Source organism: Hibiscus syriacus, unplaced genomic scaffold (genome assembly GCF_006381635.1).
Source record: "Hibiscus syriacus cultivar Baekdansim isolate YM2019G1 unplaced genomic scaffold, ASM638163v2 tig00111160_pilon, whole genome shotgun sequence".
NCBI classification, from domain to species: Eukaryota; Viridiplantae; Streptophyta; class Magnoliopsida; order Malvales; family Malvaceae; genus Hibiscus; species Hibiscus syriacus.
In genome coordinates, this window is record NW_024063005.1 from 153,158 (window position 1) to 174,203 (window position 21,046).

The following is a 21,046-nucleotide window of genomic DNA, read 5'->3' on the forward strand; positions in this document are numbered from 1 at the left end:
ATCATCCATTAACCATTAAAATCATTTATTTGTATGATTTATTTGAAAATATTAAAATAGTCAAACAAGTCATTCGTACAACTACGAACTATTTGAGAACATATTAATTAGTATTATTTTTATCTTTGATAGATTCTTTTTCTTTTAGAGAAAAAAATAATTTTTTTAAAAAAATAATTTTTTAAAGAAAAAACACTTTAAAAAAGTTTATAAACTTACAAACAAAAAGGTGAAAACAAAAGAAACGACGTCGTTAGTTGAGTGCATGAAGGCGTTTAGAATTGGATAATTGGATTTTCAGATAGGATCCTCCGGGAACCCAACGCAGAAAAGACAAAGCAAAATCCAACTGATAAATAAAATGATCAAAATTATTTTGAAGGAAAAAATTCTCGAAACAATCATAACAATGGCTTCTTTGGCGCTTCCTTCTCTCAATTCTTTACCCATTTCCCGCCTTCATAGCCAAAAAGCTCCTTCTTTGATCTCTTCACTTCCAAGTATATCAACTTCCAGACATCCATGCACTGTTGCTCCTCATCGTTTCGTATGATTCTCATTCCACTTTTTCCAGCCTTTTAATTCATGGGTTTTGGTTTCTCAACTTTATTTTTTTTCTCTTCTCCATTGGTTTTTTACTTTTGTTTTCTTGTGGATTTAGCAATGTGCGGTTATTCGAATGCAAGCTGGTGAAGAAGATTTTGAGTTGAAACAAATGAGAGATATGGCTGCTTCAAAGAAGAGATGGGATGCTATAGTATATATTATATTTTCTTTATTCCCCAACTTTAAATTATCGTTTCCCTCTTCTTTAATCTGATTTTACTTGAATTTCCAGTGTCATCTTTGATAAAGAAAAGTTTTTTTTTTACTTGTACATGGATAATGAGGATGATTCTCATGATGTTGCTAAATCTATTAAATTGAACTTTCATGTGGAGGCTTCCTGCTTTATCAGTAGTAAGTTTTTGCTGTACTGTGTGTTTACAGATTAGGGAAAGAAAAGTAATGATTCTTACACCTAAGGAGGCAGGTTATGCAATTCAACTCTCAAACAATCCTTTACTCGATGTTCACCCGTCTAGTGAGCGTGAGAAGGTTCTTAAACGATAGTGCTATGTCTTTCATAATCAGTGCTTTTTAACTTCAATACTACGCACATGATTGTTATAACTACTTTTTGTCTCCCTTGTCTACTGCATTGAAGCTGGTCTAGTCTTATCATTCGTTGTATCATAGATTATGAATATTTTTTCATCCATGTTCAGTGTTTCCTTTAAAAAATCATGTTTAAAGCATTATATGGGCATATTTGCTTAAGTTATTTCTTCTTGTTGAGAAACTGTTAAGCAATTGGTGTTTAGAAGCAAGTAAATGAATTCTTCCTCTTTTCATTTTCTCCCTTTCTTATTTAGGGAACTGTATGTTGCATAGAATATTTAAGGTTGATGTCATTTTTATTGGTGGTTGGAACATATTCATATTTGGTTGCTCTGTTTTGAAGGCATGGGTTAAGGGCTCCACCTGGGTACCGATCTTTGAAGTTGATAATAAATTTGATGTTGGAACTGTCTCAAGGAAAGTCTCCAATTTTGTGATGGGCACCTCTTGTTTCCTTTCTATATTCCGACCTCTTGGAAGATCATATTAATTGCATGGGACTACCCAATAAAACCCCTTTAATCTGTTGTTGGGACGCATATTAATACTGTGTTATGTTTTCTATAGGGGGCTGGTGGAGTGGCGTGCCTACGGTGTCTTATAACAGGTGCTTTATAAGTTACCTTTGCTTCTCTGTTTTGTGCATGTGCCTCTGGACACACGTGTGCTTGTGCATGTCTGCTCTTACATATGCATATATGTAGAATAAATTTTGTACTTATTCTCTGATTGCTTTCTTTGACAGTCGATTCTTATCAAAAGTTGAGGAGAAATGCCCTAAAGATGTCGAGCTTATTGTTGCATGCAGAGGTGATTTTTTTCTTTAGATTTTTTCAAGTGACAGAGGAGAGTGCTACCGCTTCAGTATTTATTTTTGTTTCATTTAGAAATGGATTCACTTTTAATTTGATGTCGGCTGGAAATGTTTTATATCATTTAGACCGCAAAATGTTGAAGCACCTTTGTAGGCCTAGCATTTGGCCCCAAATTGAGGGATATAACCATAATTATAACTGTTGTTCTAGTTCTTATAAAGGCAGTAGTTGCATTTTCAATCTTTATGCGATAATTCTCTCAAAAGAATGAACTTGAAACAATGAATGCTTTGGAATTTAAAGGATTTAGATGATAGTTTCAAACAATCAGTTCCATTTCTTGCTGTAATAAAGACTGCCTGGACTGCAAATGTTTTTCTAAGATAAATCTGGGGTTAAAATTCTGCATTGTATCTTGAGCAGTCCAGTTGCTGAGATCGAGAAAGAAAAACGAAAAAGAAAATGGAGAAAAATAGATGGAATTTGTATAAGATATTCTTGTTATGCAATGTAGGAGCACATGCAAATTAGATAAGTCTGTCCTGAATTTGTAGTCCACACTATTGTTGTTTTCCAGAGTTGAAGTTCATGTCTATGGATTTGTTTGAAAATACCACTTCCTAGTTTGATTTGGGGTGGAAAAGAGGCTAGCGCTACCATTGTGACTGAAAGTGAAAATATATATCTTCGAGTGTCCTTTAGCTGCTAAACACAGTATTGATTCTTTTGCTTAACTGATCGACACTATTCTGCCAGATCTCTGGCGGCTTGTGAGCTACTGTGTAATGCTGGCTACAAAAATCTTTTCTGGGTTCAAGGGGGTCTAGAGGCTGCTGAAGAAGAGGCAATGCTCAATAGAGTTTCCTTTTAGTCTTTATATTTCTCATTTTTGTGCCGACACTAATTACTTTTATCTTTGATTGTACCTGAAGAAATTCCATTAATTTCACAAATATCAACTTGTTTTCTTTAGGATCTTGCCGCAGAAGGTTCTCAGCCGTTGAAGTTTGAAGGAATTGGCGGTCTTTCAGAGTTTCTCGGGTATATAATATATCTCTTACTCTTCTCCTTGTTTGTTTGACATGCTGCTTGGAAATTTTCACATAATTTTTGTCCCCAAAATAAATATGAGAAATTTAACCCGCCTGCACTTGGTTCCAAAACTGGTTCTAAGGATATTAAAACCTAAGTTACTCGGACCCGGCACGAGTTTCATATATGGATCGCGCCCTAAGACTTTTTTCCAAATATGTGTTGGACCAAACACAGGTACTTGTGAAATGAAGAGTCAGAGTAACATAGATTGAAACCATTTTTTTTAATTATAGCTCAAACTATATCCTTGTACTTCCTCAAGTACCTATCTGTTCATAAATTGAACATTATAGGGTGTAGATAAATAAATAAATAAATAAATAAATAAATAATAATAAAAAAGAAATATTCTTTTATAAATGTGATAAGGAGTAGCAAGTGCAAGTTGAACTTCAAACTTCAAAATTCAAAATCAGATATTATGCAACTTATAGTTGATCGTTATCATGCAGAACTGCTTTTTTTTAATTTCCTAATTCCTTTTAACTCTCAGTTGGACAGATCAACAGAGAACTCAAGTTGCCAGAGAGGGTTGGGGTTACCGTGTACTCTACTCCGCCCGCCTGGTAATTATTATCTTCCTCACTCCAGCGAAATGAGCTCGAGTATGGTTACTTGTTAACGTAACCATGTTGATTTTGTCGCAGGTTGAAGTATTTGTGGTTGCAGATGCCTTGTTCGTCGGTGCACAGCAAGTCAGTCGCTATCTTCAGGATATACGGTCTCACTAAGGTTATATTAATATTCTTGAAGGTACTCGATTAAAAGTTAAATCGTCTGAAAGATCGGTTGAATTCTCGTTTAGTGACGAGATGTTTTAAGGATCCCAATTTTGAAAATGAAAGCCATAGTAGTTAGAAGAGTTCATGAAGTTGCATGTTTCTTAGGTTCGAATTCTCGTTGGTTGATAGATTATTTTTAAAAAAATACTTTTTGTCAACAACAATATTTAAAATTATCAATTTAGTTCGTGTTTATCAATACTTATAATAAGGACATAAAATGTGACGTATCTTTATTATATCATGTTCACTTAAAAAAAATGATGAGTAAATCAAAGTATGACTAATTTACTAATAAAACCTTAAAATTTTGGTACACTAATAAGAGTTTATTTGTTTAAATGAAAATGAATTATATTTCATATAAAATAATTTCTAGAAATCATTGTGGAGTTGAATGATGTCATGTAAATCATTTTTTACATTTGAAAAATCGATTACAATGAAGCAAACCTATTCTTATTATCATGAATGAAACAAACCGACTCTAAATTAAGCTATAATCTTATTATCATGAATGAAACAACCCGACCCTAAATTAAGCTATATTCTTATTATCATGACTTGTGGTGTTGTTTGGAATTTTCTCTTGGCTTTATTTGTCAGGCGGCACACATGGAAACAAAAGAATGATGTTATATTTTGAGGCAATGATTAAAGTACCGTCTATTTATTTCAGCAGAGCTTAGCATGGACCATACTTCATGTCCCCGTCAACTAAAGAGCGACTTCAAACGTAAACCCAATCGAGAAAATATAGAGCTACGAGGATCCACAAATAGTATTTTTAAAAATTCGAATAATTCTTGAATCATTGACTTCACAAAGATGATAAGATTTTTATCGTCTTGAAATGTAATTTTGATAATATTACACTAAAAAGAATGTTAATATTATTTTAAATTTAATTATTATTGTTGGTCAAATGAATTAACTAAAGTATTTTTACATTATGGCGTCATCTGCGAGAACTTGAAAGGAGCTATGGCCATTTATCTTGGATTTTGGGAGGAGACTACAATATTATATTGCACCCTAATGAAAGTTCAGAGCATGATCTCCTCGGCCCAATAATTTCTCCTGAAATGAAGGGATTCAAAGAATGCACTCAAGACTTAGCACTTCAGGATCACCCATTTTTCGGACCACTGTTCACTTGGAGCAACAAACAACAAGCCTCTTTCCTTGCGAGGAAGCTTGATAGGGTTCTAATCAATACTACATGGGTGAAAAAATTTCCAAACTCATTTGTTGAATTTCTCGTTCCAGGTCCTTCAGATCATTGTATGGCCTTAGTTTGCCTCAACAAAGAATTCAAGCAAATAAACCGAAGCCATTCAAATTCTTCAATTTTTGGGCTCTCCACTCCAATTATTTGGAAGAGGTACGGCATTCTTGGCAACCGACTATTCAGGGCAACCCTATGCATGTTCTCTTTCACAAACTCAAACGCCTCAAAGTTTGCTTAAGGAAACTCAATAATGAGTGCTACAGTGACATAACAATTTGAGTTAAGCATAAGAGGAAGGAGTTGGAACAACACCAACTTTCTACTCTCAGAGGTGAAACAATTGCGAGAAAGAGCTTATCTTACAAAAAGAGTTAAAAACTCTAGAAGAGGCTGAGCTTATGTTCTTAAAGCAAAAGGCTAAAACTCAATGGATAAAGGAGGGTGATAATGCAAAAAATTTCATTCGGCTGTGGCAGTTAAACAAAAGCGCGACACAATCAGGGTGCTTGTTGATGAGCAAGGAAGAAGACTTGAATCCTTTGACATGATGGTCTCTGATGTGACTACTTTCTTCTCCAATCTGATAGGTACTTCAGATCCCAACGTAACCGAGTGCAACCCCACTCTTCTTAAAAGCCTGCTGCAATTTACGTGTCCTCCTAAAGCTTCATCTGATCTAATCAAGGAAGTATCAAGAGGGGAGATAAAGGAAGCCGTTTTCAATTAAGGCAACGACAAAGCTCCTGGCCCGGATGGATTCACACCTTTCTTTTTCAAAAAATCATGGGATGTGGTTGGAGACGATATGGTAACTACAATAAAATACTTCTTTCAACAAACATACTTGCTTCCAGCTTTCAATGCGACCACAATCGCATTGGTGCCTAAAGTGCCAAATCCAAGCAAGGTTAAAGACTTCCGACCAATTTCTTGTTGCTCTGTTGTCTATAAGACAATTACTAAGATTTTAGTAAAAAGACTGACCAATTTACTCCCAGGGATGATTACTCCAAATCAAACTGCCTTTGTAAAAGGTAGAAGTATCGTCGACAATACTCTCTTTGCTCAAGAAATGGTGAAAGACTATGGAAGGAAATCAATTTCCCCAAGATGTTCTTTGAAGATTGACCTTCAAAAGGCCTTTGACACCCTTCACTGAGGCTTCATTTCATCAGTCCTAAATGCTATACATCTACCAAAAATCTTCATTGATTGGATTGAAGCTTGTTTCTCAAATGCAAGATATTCCATCTCCTTCAACGGAAGCTTGATTGGATATTTCAAGGGTGAAAGAGGAATAAGGCAATGTGACCACTATCCCCTTTCTTATTCGCCCTCGCAATGAATGTGTTGTCTAAAATTCTTAATTTGGCTGCTGCGAGAGGTATGTTTGGCTTCCACCTAAAATGTAAGAAGATAGGGCTCACTCACTTAATGTTTGCGGATGATCTTCTAATCTTTTGCAAAGGAAATTTGGAATCAGTTGTTGGAGTCACTACTGTTTTAAACAATTCTATGAAATGTCGGGCCTAAAGCTTAATGCAGCCAAATGCGAGTTCTTTGCAGCCGGTATATCTACTAATATCCTGGAGTCCATTAACAAAACTACGGGGTTCAAGCAAGGATGCATGCCTGTGAGATATCTCGGAGACCCTTTAGTCACTAGGAAACTCTCTGAAAAGGATTGTGTCGTTCTCATTGATAATATCAAGTCCATGCTTTACCACTGGTCAGGTAAACTCTTGTCTTATGCAGTAAGACTCAAACTTATAAGAGCGGTCTTGTTCAGTGTTGCTAACTACTGGTGTAGACAACTTTTTCTTCCTCAATCTATTATTAAAAAGATTGAGCAACTCTGTTCTCGATTTTTCTAGAAAGGTTCAGATAAAGTAGCTACTGGAGCTAGAGTAAGCTGGGGAACGATCTGCCACTCGAAACTTGAAGGAGGAATAGGTTTAAAGGACTTAAAAACGTGGAATAAGGCGTGTATGATCCAGCTTATTCGAAGTATCCTAGCAGGTGAAGGCTCATTGTGGGTTGAATGGCTAAACAACTATGTCCTTAACGATAAAGACTTCTGGAACATCGATAGCGGTACTAATACCAGCTGGAGCTTCAGAAATTTACTAAAACTAAGGAGAGAAGCCAACGTTGTCTTTTCAACCGGAGCAACATCAATTCGTGCAATTTGGGAAGAGACTAGGGTTAAGAGAGACAAAGTTCACTGGCATAATCTGATATGGTTTCCCTTTCACATTCCTAAACATAGCATGATCGCTTGGATGACTATTTTGGATAGATTCCTACTAAAGTTAGACTACAACATATGGGTATTGTTACTGATGGTTTATGTGTTTTATAACGCGTTCCAGGAAATGAGAGATCACATTTTCATGGAAGGCCCACTAGCAAGCTATCTCTGGAAGGAAATCTTACTACTAACCGGCTTGCGGAGATCTTCATTGTCTTGGGATCAATTAATGTCTTGGGCATGTGGTACTTGGACAGGTAACTCCCTCCTAGTTAATATTTTGAAGCTAGCATGGACTGTATTTATTTATTCTCTTTGCAAAGAAAGAAACAAGAGGCTATTCCGAAGGAACTCAAGAACAGGTGATGAAATTCTTAAGGCTATTAAGGAGTTTGTTAGAATTCAACTTAGAGATAGGATAATCAATAGAATAGATAGAGTTAATAACTCTCTTTGTATTCAATGGGGTATTGACTAACCTTAATATTGGTTGTTCATGCTCCACGTTGGTTGCTTTGATGACTGTACTGTAGCTATTTTGATGCATGTACTGTAGCTGTTTTGATACTTGTACTGTAGCAGTTTATTGCTCCCTTTTGGGTAATAATATTCTTTTATTTATCCATAAAAATATTTGATTGAGTGAATAAAAATAATGACTTGAGTGGTTCTTTTTAAAAGAATTTGGAGGGCTTTTTAAACCGTAAGCTCAAAATGAATTATACCCTAAATCACTAGATAAAACTTATAAACAAGCTAAACTTATTGAGGTATCCTTGAAACTAAAAATAGAAGATAGGTCAATTACCTGAGCTTTTAACGAGTACAACCAGAATCCTAATCTTATATTGTCTCAAACAACAGAATAAACTCTCTTCATCAAAGTGCCACCAATATACAAACTCTTCAGATTTTAGAAGGGCTAACAATCTTTCTTTTAAATGTGGAGAGAAGTTTAGTCGAGGGCACCAGTATAAGCTTAAGCAGATCAATGTAATGGGATAGGAGGAGCTAAAGGGGACATGGAAAAGATGACAGAGAAGTTAATTGATTTTGCTGGTAAAATTAATGAAGGGAGCTTAGAAATCTATATCAATGTTTTGACTGACAACATTAGGCATAACACCTTGAGGATATAAAGATCTACAAAAGGAAAACTGCTAAATATTTTAATGATTTTCACTAATCCCTTGATCTTTATATCCCAAGGTGTTATGTCTAATGTTGTCAGTCAAAACATTATATCCTCAAGGCCTTTACGATTTTTTCCTTACTGTTTGAGAATGATGGGGTTGAAGTATAGACTTAAGTGACGTGATACATCACACACGACTCTAAAAGTTAAAATAATTAATGTCAACTTAATAAATGTGTTATTTTTTTCAATTAGTTCAGTTTGACAGGAAAAAAGTTTAAAATGATTTTTTTAAAGGTTTGAGGGCTACAAATATAATTAGTCCTTTGTTTATATGATTTTTTTTAAGAGAAAATAACCTCAGTGACCAAAAATCCCATATAATATACGATTTTAACCAACTTTTTCGATTTGCCAAAATGACCAACAAAATCGCAATGCGATCGCTAATTCGCAACGCGATCTCCATTATCGCAAATTCGCGTTGTATTTTCGCAATGCGATAGTTGAAAATCGCGTTGCGATGGTCTACAGTATCGTTGCGATTTTCCCAATTCGCAATGCGAATAAGTAAATCGCAACGCGAATTGGGAAAATCGCAATGCGATAATACAAAATCGCAACGAGATACTTACTTTCGCAACGCGATACTGACTTTCGCAACGCGATTTACATAATCGCAATGCAATTTTCAAAGCGCCATTAGTATCCTGGCCAAGTATTTTATTTTTAAATTCCAAACATGAATATTAATATATTGGAACACTGAACTGTCCACAGTATCCCGTAATCGCAACTCATAACCTAAAACCTAAAATCACAACTCAGTCCCATCTCCATCTCTCACTCTCTCACCCATCTCCGACGAAATCCGTCCCCATCTCTGGCGAAATCCGTCTATCTAAATCTCTCAGAGCCACCCTCACAATCAGAAATGGAAAATCAACCAAATCAACCAACGAGGGTTAGTTTTTTTAATTATTTTCTTTTTGAAATTTTTGCATTATTATTAGGTTTTTCATATTGAAATTGATGATAAGTTTACTGCTAATTTCAATAATAGATTAACCATTTCACTTAGATTGCTTATTAAATCAACCAAGAATCGCAACGCGAAATGCAAATCGCAACGCGATTTTAGTTTCGCGTTGCGATTCTCTCGTTGTGATAGTCATTTTCGTGTTGCGATTACTTCACAGTGTTGCATATTTAAGTTTGAAGAATAAACTACTACTATTTATGTTTATTATTGTTTTTGGTATATCTTCACAGTGTAGTTTTTGGTATATCTAATTTAGTATTTTATTGTTTTTGTAGAACTTTTATTCGGCTCAATTGACCTTGAGAAATAAAGTCAGCCTGGCCAAAACAATTGCGTCGAAGCTTTCACCTGCACAAAGAAAAATGTTTGAGGATACATGCTTCGGGCCATGGCTGAAAGTACAACATCCGGTGGAGATGCGATGTTTGACACACCTGTTTCTTCAAACCATGACTAGAGATCTACCAGAGACTATACAACGTCGTGATGAAGAGATATGGTTTGATTTTCCACCGGCGTATACGTGTTTTGGGCGGAGGAGTTTTGCTTAATCACCGGTCTACGCTTCGGACACGATGATGTAGGTCGGTACACTAGACACATTACCCGCACATCATGGCTATCCCGGGTTTTTTCCTGAGCTGGAGAGGCCGAGTCTACACGTAGAAGACCTGACAAGATTTTGAATAATAAAGATGGTTTTACTCGGATGGATGACGTCGACGTTGTCCGAGTATGCCTTCTAATTCTTTGCATGCCGGCTTTTTAGACAGAGAGGCCAGACAACCTATTCCAAATGATCTAATCAAATTGGTAGAAGACCTAAATGCGTGGAACCTGTTTCCGTGGGGCTCGTATTTATGGAAAGCTACATAGAATAAGTTATCGTCTGCCTTGGATGATCAAAAAAGTTTGCATGGCGATGGTTCCAAATACACTTTGACAGGCTTTATTTGGGCCTTTAAGGTAAGAATTTTTATATAATGTTTCCAAAATTATAAGTAATATTTAACAATTACTAATGTTTGTTATTATATTGTTTGTAGATTTGGATATTTGAGGCCTTTCCCGCCATGAAGACATATGCAATAAAAACTTCAAATAATATTCCCAGGGCTATTTCCTGGAAGAGGAAACGAACCTTGCAATGGGAAGATTTACTACGGTATACGACAATAAATAATGTAAGTTAACATAAATACTACCATATGTTTATAAACAAGTTATTACTAGTACACATTTAACTTTGTTTGAGCTTTTATATTGTTAGGAGGCCAACACTCCTCTACAGAGGCTGACACCCACGGAAGCTGAGCTTGCCACTGATTGGTGGCAAGCTAGTAAGCGTTTTTTTGATGGAACGGTTGATGAGCAGCCTCCACTTCGAGAGCCATCACCTCGCCCAGAGCTATCACCCCACCCAGAGCCATCATCTGATCGACCCGGCTATACACCTCCACAACGACAGCCATCACCTATTCTGTCACATCATCGAGCCTCTTCTCCACCATCACCGCAAGATAGGCGACCGGCAAGATGCCACGACGTTTATCTCCCTGTTCTCCACCTCCACCTCAACGGGATGAGTCAGGGGAGTTACGTGATGAGGTCAATGCCTTGCGTGAGGAGGTCGGTACTTTACGCAAAGACGATGGTGCATGGCGTGTTGAGGTGTCTACATTACGCGGTGAGGTAGCCGCTCTACGTGAGATGGTAGCATCGTTGCAGAATGAGGTTCATACTCTACGCAACGAGGTAAGTTAAGATCGTATACCGTCTAAGGGTGAAGAGAAGAAGAGATCGACATGTAGTCGGTGCAAGGAAAGTGGTCATACAAGGTTGACATGTAGATCACCAGTGCCATCACAATCATCTTTTCCTCTACCAAAATATGGATCATCATCAAATCCAAAGCTCATATGGTGTCAAGAAAAAGGCAATCAAAATCACAATCATCTTTAAAATCCCAATCACAACTGGCTTCACCTTTTGGGACTGTTAACTTAGGTGATTTTTAAATGCAAACGTTGTATTATGTAGATTTTATGTGTGAACTTTTAACATTTTCAGTTAGGCATGTATTAGTAACTTGAGTTTGAAAATTGCTATGATTTGTTCCTTGTTATCACTTAATAGGCAATCATCTTAATGTCCATCGCAACGCGGAAATTACTATCGCAATGCGAAATGAAAATCGCAACGAGAGAATCGCAATGCGAAATGAAAATCGCAACGCTAATTTCGCAATGCGAAATGAAAATCGCAACGAGGGAATCGCAATGCGATTTTCATTTCGCATTGCGATAGTACTTTTTGCCTTCAAACATAATGCAGATTGAAATCAACAAAATCAACCATTACATTTCAATCAATTAAACAAGCACAAATAAGAATTATGTTAACATCAATTAAACAAATCAACTTTTACAAATCACCTTTTACAAATCAATTAAACAATAAAAAAATAAGCAATAATTATTAGAGAAAATAACACTTATACTATTGAATCAACTTTTGCAGCCATACATCATTTTCACGCAGCTCACTTCTGAGATTAACCTGCATAAACCAAACATTTGCTCAAACAACACTTTCTACACATCTAAAACCTATAAACAGCAAATTATTGAATTCTAGGTACTTAACCAAACATTTTCAAACCACAAGCCTATAAACATACCAATTGTTTATGGACATTTTTATAACGCGGATGCAGGTAGGCAGCGTCTCGAATATATCGATCTAGCCATATAATGTCGAAACCACAAGCCTACTGCAGCTCTATCTATATCAGTGGGAGGTAGATACTTTATACTTCCTGTGATCAAACGGTCCAACGCCAAGCATACGAGAGGACCACAATCCCCTCTGGGTCCTTTCGTTTGTTGTGGTGCGGTCTCGTCTCTGCTAACTGTAATATTGAGCTTCTTTGGCTTCTTGTTTTCAGAACGAGTCCAATAATTTATCGCATCCAAGTATTTAGCCAAATAAGAGCTTCATCCCTTAATAATATCTCTTAAATCAGCCAATGATATGTAATTTATCATGCTGTCATATACTATTGCCTTAAGGGATGGGATCTGAAGCTCGACGAGAAGCCAATGGTTACGTTCCAAAACAGGGATAAACACCTGCAATCATAAGTAATAATTCATTCATTTGCGCACTTATTTATGAATACCTTTAAACTCAATCTAAAATAAACACTAACCTTATCGACCTCCCACCATGCAGGATAAAGTTTAGCTTGTCCATTGCCCAACGCAAATGATTCATCTCGTTGATTCTTCAAGTGAACTGCGTTAAAAGCCGTCGGCATTATTGTATACCGTGTATTTCTTTTATTTTCCTTAAGTTTCCTAATTATTAGTAGACGTGACACCCACGCATCGATATGCTGTTTTACAAAAAAATACATATATTAGTGAATTACATTAATTTTTAAACAAATTAATCAAATGAAATATAAGAAAAATATAAGACTTACCCCTCCATCGAAATAACCATTGTCTTCGACCCCTAATAATACGCCCCACCAAGACCGATCAAGCAACAAATAGATATCATCATTGAGCTTGCATATGTCAGTGAAACACCCCTGGCTTCGCTCATGTAGATAAAAATCAACTGCGGTCTTAGCCCAAAGGGTGTTATCCAGAATTATGTCCGGTAGTTGTTTCCTCTCCTCTTCAGATACCGGTATGGTACTGGCCGGTAACTCATACGAGAGCCAACTTGAATCCATCATGTCCGGCACGTCAGAGGGTTTCTCAAGAATCCTATATATGACGCCATGTGAATCGGGCTCTTGAATGGTGGGAGGGACCTCTTCAACGATGACAGTGGCCTCTTGAACGGTGGGAGGGGACTCTCGAGGAATGATAGGGCCTCTTCAACGATAGGAGTGGACTCTTGAGGGATGATAGGCGAGTCGGGCTTCTTCTTGCGGTGTCTTCGCACTATTGGGGTATACGGAGACTTAATAGCACGTGCTCACCATCTGATGTGTGAACTCTGTCGTGCAAGAAAAACCCGACGTAAAGCATCCACCTTATCGGTCCGCTAAATAAAAATACAAATATCAGTAATAAACAGACATGATATTTAAACAGTGAAAACAAAGATAAATATTTCAAACTTTCAACCAAAAGACAAAACAAAGACAAATACTAACTTCACAGTGTTAAAGTAAAAAGTTTAGCAGTTTTGGCAGCAACCGAATAAATTTACTAAGCAATCTAAGTGAAATGGTTAATTTAAGTGAAATTACGAGTAAATTTATCATCAAGTTAAATATGGAAAATCTTAAACTTACCTCGTTGCGTAGAGTATGAACCTCATTCTGTAACGATACTACCATCTCACGTAGAGCGGCAACCTCACCACGTAAAATAGACACCTCCACACGCCATGCACCATCGTTATCGCGTAGAGTACCGATCTCCTCACGCAAGGCATTGACCTCATCACGTAACTCCCTTGACTCATCCCGTGGAGGTGGAGAACAGGGAGATAGAAGTCGTGGCATCTTTGTCGGTCGCCTATCATGAGGTGATGGTGGAGAAGAGACTCGATGATGTGACGGGATAGGTGATGGCTCTCGTTGTAGAGGTGTATAGTCGGGTCGATCAGGTGATGGCTTTGGGTGAGGTGATGGCTCTCAAAGTGGAGGAAGTGGAGGCTGCTCATCATTCGTGCCATCAAAAAAACGCTGACTAGCTTGCCACCAATCAGTGGCAAGCTCAGCCTCCGTGGGTGTCAGTCTCATTAATGGAGTGTTGGCCTCCTAAAAATATAATAAAAACTAAACAAAGTTAAACGTCTACTATTAATAACTTGTTTATATATGATAGTATTTGTGTTAACTTACATTATTTATTGTCGCATATGGTATTAAGTCTTCCCAATCCAACATACGTTTCCTCTTCCAGGAAATAGCCCTAGGAATATCATCTGAGGATTTTAATGCATATGTCCGCATGCTGGGGAAAGCCTCGAATATCCAAATCTACAAACAATATAATAACAAACATTAGTAATTGTTAAATAATTAATTATAATTTTGAAAACATTATATAGAAATTCTTACCTTAAAGGCCCAAACAAAGCCTGACAAAGTGTATTTCGACCCATCGCCCCACAAACTTTTGCGGTCATCAAAGGCAGACGACAACTTAGTCCAGGTACTTTCCATATATACGAACCCCACGGAAACAGATTCCATGCATTTAGGTCCTCTACCAATAATATTAGCTCCTGAGGAATAGGTTGTCTGGCCTCTCTGCCTAGAAAGTCGGCATACAAAAGTAGTAGAAGGCATACTCGGACAACATCGACGTCATTCATCCGAGTAAAACCATCTTTCTTATTAAACAATTTCTTCATGTTGTCGACGTGTAAGTTCGGCTTCTCTATTGACTCATCAGGAAAAACCCTGGATAACCATGATGGGCGGGTGATATGACGAGTGTACCGGCCTACATCATCGTGTCCGAATCGTAGACCAGTGATTAAGCAGAACTCCTTCCGCCCAAAACAAGTATACGCCGGTGGAAAATGAAATCATATCTCTTCCTCACCACGTTGTATACTGTCGGGTAGATCGCTAGTCATGGTCTGAAGCCACAAATGGGTCAAACTAGCATCTCCACCCGGATGCTGTACTCTCAGCCATGGCCCGAAGCAGGTTTCTTCAAACAATTTTCTTTGTGCAGGTGAAAGCTTCGAAGCAATTGTAGTGGCTAGGCTAACTTTATTCCTTAATGTCAATGAAGCCGAAAAAAATTTCTACAAAAAAACAATAAACATACCAAGTTAGATATACCAAAAATTACACTGTCAAGATATACCAAAAACAAAACAATAAACATAAATAGTAGTTATTCTTGAAACTAAAATTTGCAACACTGTTTTTGTCTTTTGGTTGAAATGAAAATCGCAACGAGATAATGAGAATCGCAACGCGAAATGACTATCGCGACCAGACAATCGCAACGCGAAATGAAAATCGCAACCGCGAAATAAAAATCGCAACGCGAAATGAAAATCGCAACGCGTTGCGATTATCTCGTTGCGATAGTTATTTCCGCGTTGCGATTTTCATTCTCGAAACTATTCTTCTTCTGCATTACTTCAACCAAAAGACAAAGCAAAGACAAATACTAACTTCACAGGCTAAACAGTTTAGCAGTATTGGCAGCAATCGAATGAATTTAATAAGAAATCTAAGTGAAATGGTTAATCTATTATTGAAATTACCAGTAAACTTATCATCAATCTCAATATGAAAAACCTAAAATAATGCAAAATTTTCAAAAAAAAAAAAAAAAACTAACCCTCGTAGGTTGATTTTCCATTTCTGAATGATTGTGAGGGATTTTTGACTGTGAATGGTTGTGAGGGATTTCGCCGGCGATGGGGACGGAAATCTTCGGAGATGGGTACGGATTTCGCCGTAGAGAGTGAGAGATGGAGATGGGACTGAGTGTTGTGTTTTTGGGTTTGAGGTTATGAGTTACGATTACTGTGGACGGTTCATTTTCCGATTTATTAAGAAAAAATATGTGTTTGGAATTTGAAAAAAAATACGCATTAATACGAATGGCGCTATGTAAATCGCGTTGCGAAAGTCAGTATCGCGTTGCGAAAGTAAGTATCTTGTTGCGATTTTGTATTATCGCATTGCGATAGTAAGTATCGCATTGCGATTTTCTCAATTCGCGTTGCGATTTACTTATTCGCATTGCGATTTTCCCAATTCGCGTTGCGATTTACTTATTCGCATTGCGAATTGGGAAAATCGCAACGATACTGTAGACCATCGCAACGCGATTTTCAACTATCGCATTGCGAAAATGCAACGCGAATTTGCGATAATGGAGATCGCGTTGCGAATTAGCGATCGCATTGCGATTTTGTTGGTCATTTTGGCAAATCCAGAAAAAGTTAGTTAAAATCGTATATTATATGGGATTTTTGGTCACTGAGATTATTTTCTCTTTTTTTTAAAGGTTTGAGGGCTACAAATATAAAAAAGTCGTCGCTTAATGATATAAACCTTCATATAAAATTGAGTAGGTGAGATCTATAATATAGACTATTAATTAAATATGTTAATAAAATATTTAATTGTTAATAATAATACATACCTTTATTTATTTATATATCTACTTCAATAATTTGAGGAATAAATTAAAAAAATACTCCGTTTAATGACATAAAGTTTCATATATAATTAAGAGTAGGCGGGGGTGGATAATACAAATTATTATTATGTTAATTAAAATTTTAAATATTAATATCACATAATATATTATATTTAGGGGATAGTTGAAGTTAGAGATGACAATTTAACTCGAAATCGATGGATTCTGATCCAATCTAACTCGACAGGGTCGGATATTAAAAAAATCAAGTTCAGATCGAATTTTATATAGGAATGAGGTTAGGTCGGATTAAGGTGAAAGGTGAAAAATCTCCGACCCGATCGATTTGGGAGTAATAGTGTAACTTTTTCATATAAATTTATAAATAATTGATATAATACCCTTTATGTAGTTTTTTTAATTGGGTCCTTATTTTTATATCAAGTTAGATCAGGTCGGATCATATTTATACACTAAAAATTTGGATCAGATCAAATTTGGGTGGAAGATATATAAATTTCGCATCAGGTCGGATTGTACAAAATCTAACTGAAATCGATATGTTACCATCCCTAATTGAAGTTTTTTTCATCAATTTTCGAAAATGATTTATCAAAATACCTTTAGAAAATAATTAATTTTAAATTAAAATAGATTTAATAGGTAGAATAACTCTAAACTATTAAATCTATTTTAATTTTGAATTAATTATTTTATAAACATATTTTGATAAAGACATTTTACCAAACAGATTGACTTTAAGGATATGATGCGACAACGACAAAAAGTAAGAGGAAAAAAAAGATTTTCAGATTTTATGAGCCGAGGAAGAAAGAAAATAAATGAGTTTTGTTAATATATAAATTGTTTTATTTAATAAATTTATTTATTTATAGTTTCACACAAATGAACAACTAGGATCCATACATGTGGATTTAATTTCACTACATGTCGTAATTTTATTCGTTTGAAGAATCACATATTTTTTTTTAAACGATATTAACATTCAAGGACCAAAAACATTGATGGAATTGTTCACTTTAAGAGTCATATTTGAACAAAAAAAAAATTTAAGAGCCAAATTGAGAATAAGGGTATAGTTTAGGAGTCATTTTATTTATTAACCTATTAAAAAGTATTCTTATAAAGTATTCAACTTAAAATTAAATTATTATCGCATTTTTATTATTATTATTTTTTTAATTTCTAGTATTCTATCTTTGTATCACAATTTTTTATTTGTATGGCAAGTTTTCATTGTCTTTTAGTATATTTTTTATTTTCTTTTATTGGTTGGTTTTATATTATTTGTTTAATTTTCTTAGCTTTCAGCTGATTAAGAAGGAAGTTATTTGTTATAATGTTGATATTCTTTATTTTAGATCCTTGAATTAGATCTAAATACACGATTTATATTCGGAGATAATTTTCTCACGACGCTCGATTTGGATTATATGATAGTTTGTAAACGTTGAAATTCAAACTTTTATCTTTCTTAAGGTATTTAGTTACTCATTACACTATACTAATTAATTATTGATATATATTGTTATTTTATTGATTAGAAGTGTCATATCTTTTTTTAACGCATGTTTCAAGGTCCACGTTCTGGATCAAAATATGAATTAACCCTCGCAAAATAAAAGAATTTCGTAGCATGACTCAGTCGGTCCGTCCCAACCGATGAGAATTTTATAAAAAGGCCAAAGTGCTAGTTTGATGGTGTAGGTTTGCAAATGGAGTTGAGTGTAGCTAAACTTTTCGACAATCCGTTGTTTCTCTCTCTCGTTCTGCTCCTTTTTCCCCTCACAATTTGGCTTAAATTGCAAAAGAATGGCCGCCGAAAACTTAAGTTGCCGCCAGCACCCCCAAAGCTCCCAATCATCGGTAACATCCATCAATTAGGCAAGCTTCCCCACCGGTCGCTCCGAGACCTGTCGAGGAAATACGGCTCACTCTTGCTACTTCAGATGGGCTATAATCCGACACTGGTGGTTTCATCAGCCGACATGGTTAAAGACATCGTCAAAACCATGATATGCTTTCTCAGGCCGACCAAGAACCACCGCTGCAAACATCTTGCTTTACGGTTGCAACGACGTCGGTTTCGCGCCGTACGGTGAGTATTGGAGACAAGCTAGGAAGGTCTGTGTCACTCAGTTGTTGAGTCTTGGAAGAGTAAACTCGTTTCAGTTCTTAAGAGATGAAGAGGTTGAAGGCACAATCGATAAACTCCGTCGAGCTTCTATTAATGGGGAGACTGTTAACCTGTCGCAGTTGCTGTCGACTGTTGCAAATAACATGGTTTCGAGAAGCGCTGTTACTCGGAAATTCGAAGACGAAGACGGGAAAAGCCCGTTTGGGTTGCTGGGGAGAAGGATTATGATTCTCTTGATGAGCTTTTGTGTTGGCGACTTGTTCCCTTACTTGAAGTGGATTGATGTTGTTCGAGGATTCAAGTCAAGTTTGAAAAAAGTTAATAAAGAGATGGATGCAATTCTTGATGAGATAATTGAAGAACGAAAATCCTTGCAAAACAATGGCGAAAATGACTTTCTCTCTATTATCCTCAAACTCCAAGAAGACGGCTTGCTTGAGATGGACCTCACTCCAGACAACATCAAAGCCATCATGCTGGTATTTTCTCATTATATTATATTATATTATATTATATTATATTATATTATATTATATTATATTATATTATATTATAGGGCAAACTAAATATTTAATAACTTATTCTTGTAGTTTTGTTTTAATCACCTAATTTTTTTCTTCAAAATCATTCTTAACATAATGTTTTGGTCACTTACCGTTATAAAATAATCAGAATTTCTAATGTGATAATTTTTTTTATTTTTTCCCAATGATGGCATAGAATTATCTCATAGTGACAGACTACCATCAATATTATTTTTTTAATAATGGGTGACCAAAATTTAACCTTAGATATGGTTTTAAAAATAATAATAATTGAGTGATCAAAATGAAATCGTTGGAATAGGTGGGTGGCTAAAGACAGAGTTTATCATATACTATATTATAGGGTAAATTATGTATTTAATCACCCATCTATTGTGTGGTTTTGTTTTGATCACTCAAATATTATTATTTTCAAATAAGATCTAACGTTACGTTTTGGTTTTGTCATGGTCACCAGACAGTAAAAGATTAACTATAATTTTGATGTGTCACTATAAATTAATATCACATCATCATTAAAAAAAATAAAAAATATCACATTAATAATGTTAGTTTTTACTATGGATGATTAAAATCAAACCAAATCGTAATATTTACATTAGTTATGATTTTGAAAAAAAATAGTTGAGTAACTAAAATGGAACGCATAAATAGTTGATTACTAAATACGAAGTTTACCCTATATTTTATTGTAGTATATTATGTTATATTTGTGTCTTAAGTGGATTGATTTGGACAATTTCAGGACATGTTTGTTGGCGGAACTGATACAACTTCAACAACGCTTGAATGGGCAATGGCTGAACTAATGAAGAACCAGAACGTCATGAAAAAGCTTCAAAAAGAGATAAGAACTGTTGTTGGGAACAAAGCAAAGGTAGATATGAACGATATAAATCAAATGGATTACTTAAAATGTGTAATCAAAGAAACTCTAAGGCTTCATCCAGCTGTTCCACTCCTTGTTCCTCGAGAAACAACTTCAATGGTTAACCTCGGAGGTTACGACATTCCTCCAAATATTACAGTTTTATTCAATGTGTGGGCGATTCACAGAGACCCCGAACTGTGGGGGAAACCAGAAGAGTTCATCCCAGAAAGATTCGAGAACTCGGTTGATTTCAGAGGTCAAGATTTTGAGTACTTCCCGTTTGGTCTCGGCCGAAGGGGATGTCCTGGAATGGCGTTTGCAGTGACCTTCATTCTTTTCTGGTTGCTAATCTTCTGCACTGGTTCGATTGGAAATTACCAGAGGGTGAAAATGCTGAGAATTTGGACATGGATGAAACCTATGGGCTGACTGTCTGCAAGAAAGTCCCTCTTCATGTTCTTCCCACACCTGCAAAATTCGAATAGAAGTCGAACGAGATTTTTAGTTTCGGGTTTAATGCGGGTTTATTTTCTAATATTTTTATTAGGGATTCAAATTACGGTAATTGTTAGTGATTTTAATTGTGTTTTGTTTATCACGATTACAATAATAATAGGTGTTATTACAGTCTTTACGAGTATCGCAATTATATAATAACAGTTTCGAATGCAGACCGCTATGGGGTATATCGTTGTTTATGACATCATGTTGTCGCTTGTTAGCACATATCGATAGGAAAACACCGATTTGAGTTTATATTCTTTAACAATTTCTTGATTAAAGATCAGTTAGATTCTTTCTTCAAAGATGTATGG

At 35.9% G+C, this 21,046-nt stretch overlaps 1 protein-coding gene and 1 pseudogene across 1 annotated transcript; both read left to right on the forward strand.

The window, feature by feature from the left end:
- The first annotated feature begins 284 nt into the window (after window positions 1–284).
- On the forward strand, window positions 285–3,962 carry LOC120155029 (rhodanese-like domain-containing protein 11, chloroplastic). Its single transcript, XM_039166615.1, has 10 exons — window positions 285–547; window positions 662–757; window positions 991–1,098; window positions 1,505–1,601; window positions 1,729–1,768; window positions 1,907–1,971; window positions 2,723–2,820; window positions 2,950–3,017; window positions 3,565–3,637; window positions 3,719–3,962. Exons 1-10 carry the CDS (start codon window positions 362–364, stop codon window positions 3,800–3,802), a joined length of 915 nt encoding a protein of 304 aa, XP_039022546.1. The 5' UTR covers window positions 285–361; the 3' UTR covers window positions 3,803–3,962.
- A 14,323-nt stretch (window positions 3,963–18,285) lies between these two features.
- Window positions 18,286–20,848, forward strand: LOC120155033 (annotated as a pseudogene).
- The last annotated feature ends 198 nt before the right edge of the window (window positions 20,849–21,046 follow it).

Excerpts from the sequence above, each read along its gene's own strand:
- LOC120155029 (XM_039166615.1), top strand. The coding sequence starts at position 362 with ATGATCAAAATTATTTTGAAGGAAAAAATTCTCGAAACAATCATAACA. Across the intron at positions 1,769-1,906 it reads CCTACGGTGTCTTATAACAG|TCGATTCTTATCAAAAGTTG; the intron begins GTGCTTTATAAG and ends TTTCTTTGACAG. Across the intron at positions 2,821-2,949 it reads TAGAGGCTGCTGAAGAAGAG|GATCTTGCCGCAGAAGGTTC; the intron begins GCAATGCTCAAT and ends TGTTTTCTTTAG.